The sequence below is a fragment of the Medicago sativa genome, chromosome 6, assembly GCF_051527215.1.
Source record: "Medicago sativa cultivar Bolivia chromosome 6, Bolivia_mono, whole genome shotgun sequence".
Classification (NCBI taxonomy): domain Eukaryota; kingdom Viridiplantae; phylum Streptophyta; class Magnoliopsida; order Fabales; family Fabaceae; genus Medicago; species Medicago sativa.
The window spans coordinates 14,898,411-14,901,110 of NC_140754.1; the positions used below are offsets into that span (position 1 = coordinate 14,898,411).

The 2,700-nt window shown below is 35.1% G+C and overlaps 1 protein-coding gene across 1 annotated transcript; it reads right to left on the reverse strand.

The window, feature by feature from the left end:
- Positions 1–386: 386 nt before the first annotated feature.
- On the reverse strand, positions 387–2,312 carry LOC146913100 (LOB domain-containing protein 40-like). The gene is made up of 2 exons (XM_085716348.1): positions 2,061–2,312; positions 387–1,261 (listed from the first exon to the last, which is right to left on the reverse strand). The coding sequence occupies exons 1-2, from the start codon at positions 2,248–2,250 to the stop codon at positions 615–617; spliced, it is 837 nt and encodes a 278-aa protein (XP_085572474.1). The 5' UTR covers positions 2,251–2,312; the 3' UTR covers positions 387–614.
- Positions 2,313–2,700: the final 388 nt, after the last annotated feature.

A 2,700-nucleotide genomic window follows, 5' to 3' on the forward strand; every position in this document is an offset into this window, starting at 1 on the left:
ATCATTCTCTCTTATTCAATATGTTTGATTTGATGAGAGATTGAGATTAAACATGAAGAAAAAAAATTAACAAAAGAAGATCAATTCCCTCAAAATAGACCTAATAGTAGTAGTAATAACCCTCAAAGTGATTGGACACAAATCTTATAGACTATTAACATTATCTTTAGAATTAAAAAATTTCACATTCACTTGTATTATCTCCCAAACTTTCTTTATGACTCAACAAAGAAATTCAATCACACTAGTGTTGTGTTTAGAATAGCGGCGGACAATCATCAAACGCACGTCTAGACTAAAGCTAAAATTTTCAATTTTGTAAAAATCACGTTAAAGCGGTATTGGAATACGAGAATTGTGATTTAAACGCCAAACCAAACAGAAGCTAGGTATTTAACACTTTATAGTTTATTTATAATTATTCTTTTTCCTCTACATACCAACCAAATTTGTACATCCCCTCATTCACAAAGGTTAACCCAAAAATAGAGGAGAAAAGTTCCAAGAAAATTAAAATAAAGGCATAATAACAAAGATTCTTCTACGCCTAAACTCCTCTTCTCTTCCAAAAGTCTCATATATAAGCCGATTGAGTCACAAACAGCTCAACCCATTCAAGCTGATAGGTCAAGCCCAAGCTCAACTTTGGAAGAAACACTACAATCCTTCAACACAATTTTCCTCTTCTTAATGGGAACCATGTACTCCTCATGTGACACCGGTTCGATACCAAGCCTCAGCTCCAAGCCAACCCCATCGCTCACACCTTCCTCAGCTTGGCCCTCAGCTCGACCCCTTACCTTAGCTTGTGACTCAGGTTCAAACTCCGACTCATCATGAAAAAGGATTGAAGTCTCCACAGAGACCCCACTTTCACTATCTTTACCTGGCTGGCTCAGCGACGAATCATGGCTTTTGGACCGGTCCATCTCTTTGGCCGAATTGGACCCTGAACCAGACCCAACTTCTTTGCTTGGCTTCGGCTTCATGGCTCGTCTGACGCGGGACCGAGTCCTAACCTGCTTAGTCTCCTCCGAGTTCTCAACTTTTGACACGTGGCGTATGTCATAGGCCTTGAAGGGTGGGGCCCTCTCATTTTCAGCAGCTTCCGAAGCTATCGGAGTGATCGGCTCGCCCTTCAAAACGGCTTCCACAGCGGCTTGACAGAGGTGCCAGCTACCAGACCATAAAAGTCCCACTGACCCATAAATAGGGTTCACGATCCTCCCACAAGCCTCATAGAGCAATGAACGAAAAATAGCTGAAAAAAAAAAAAATACCAAAATCACAATCAATATGAAATATAGATATAATTTTTTCAAAAGAACCCCAAATTCTTTAGAAATTTGACATGGAATTAAGGTTTGAAATTGCTGGTCAATATTACAATAACAAGTACAAAACTTTGTCAAAAAATAACGAGTACAAAACATGGAAAATGAGTAGATAATTGGATTTTTTTTTTATCATAGTGATTAATGTGCCATGAATCGTTGTAATTTTTTCCAGGTTTATCAACTTTTATTTACCTTTCGGCCAAACTACGGATTACCAGGAGAATCAAAGGGTTATCTAAAAAAAACTAAATTTTTCATGGTTCAAATTTCTTCTAAAGATTTTCAACATGTATGAAAAAAATCAAAACTTTCAACAATAACAACTAACAAATACCTATGTACCAAAAATAAAAAACAATTAACGAATACCCATCACATGGATCTTACCAAACTCTCAATTGCCTAAGGATTCAAATAAAAATCATTTACAAAACTATTAAAGCAGAAAATTTGGGTTTGATCTAAATTTTGCACTTGTCTCAAATGATAAAATGAAAAATTTAAAAGAAAATTACAAGATTTTAGATTTGAGAGGTGACACAATCTCAATGTCTATCACGGTAGATTTGCTCAAATTACCAATTGTTTACCGAAATTCTGACAAATTCACCGTGATACCAGGAGACTTCATAGAGACTTAAAAGAACTTTGATGTCCCCACATAGATCATAGGGACATATCTATAAAAGGTAAAGAAATTAAAAGTACAACATAAAAATTTACCAGGACGAAGATTTTCAGAACCAGAATTGATGAGGTTGATGAGACCAGCACGACCATAAAACTTAGCAAGAAAAACAGTAGCATTAGCTTGTGATTGAGGACACTTGATCCATTCCAAACATGGTCTTATGTTACAATCTTCACTACACCCTTTTCTTAAAACTCTACATCCATTACAACTCATTCTCATTTTGATTCAACCCTTTTCTTTGGTTTAAGAATTTTTTTTTGTTTGTGTAAGAGACAAGGATTGTGATTGTGGAAGTGAGGAGGCAATTATATAGTTGTTGGATTTTGCGGTGCTGTTGGGTTTTTTCACATGTTTAAGGAGACGCAGCTGTTTTTTAATAGTTGTTTTATTACTAGGGAATATTGTAAAACAATGGTTTTAATCTTTTGTTTATTTAAAGTTAACAAGAAGCTTCTTCAAAAAAATTAACAAGAAGTATTAAGTATTTAGTCAAAAAAAATAAAAGGTAGATGTAATTAGTAATTCTTTATGACTTTGATTAAGAAATTAAAAGGTAGTCCACTTGGGTTGGTTTTGTGGTATTGACTTGAGATCTGAAAGTGTATTTCTTCTCGAAGTTATTTAAGAATATGGGTTGCATGCAGTCGATAATTTGACGCATTTACGGAA

Excerpts from the sequence above, each read along its gene's own strand:
- LOC146913100 (XM_085716348.1), bottom strand. The coding sequence starts at position 2,250 with ATGAGAATGAGTTGTAATGGATGTAGAGTTTTAAGAAAAGGGTGTAGT. Across the intron at positions 1,262-2,060 it reads TTCTGAAAATCTTCGTCCTG|CTATTTTTCGTTCATTGCTC; the intron begins GTAAATTTTTAT and ends TTTTTTTTTCAG.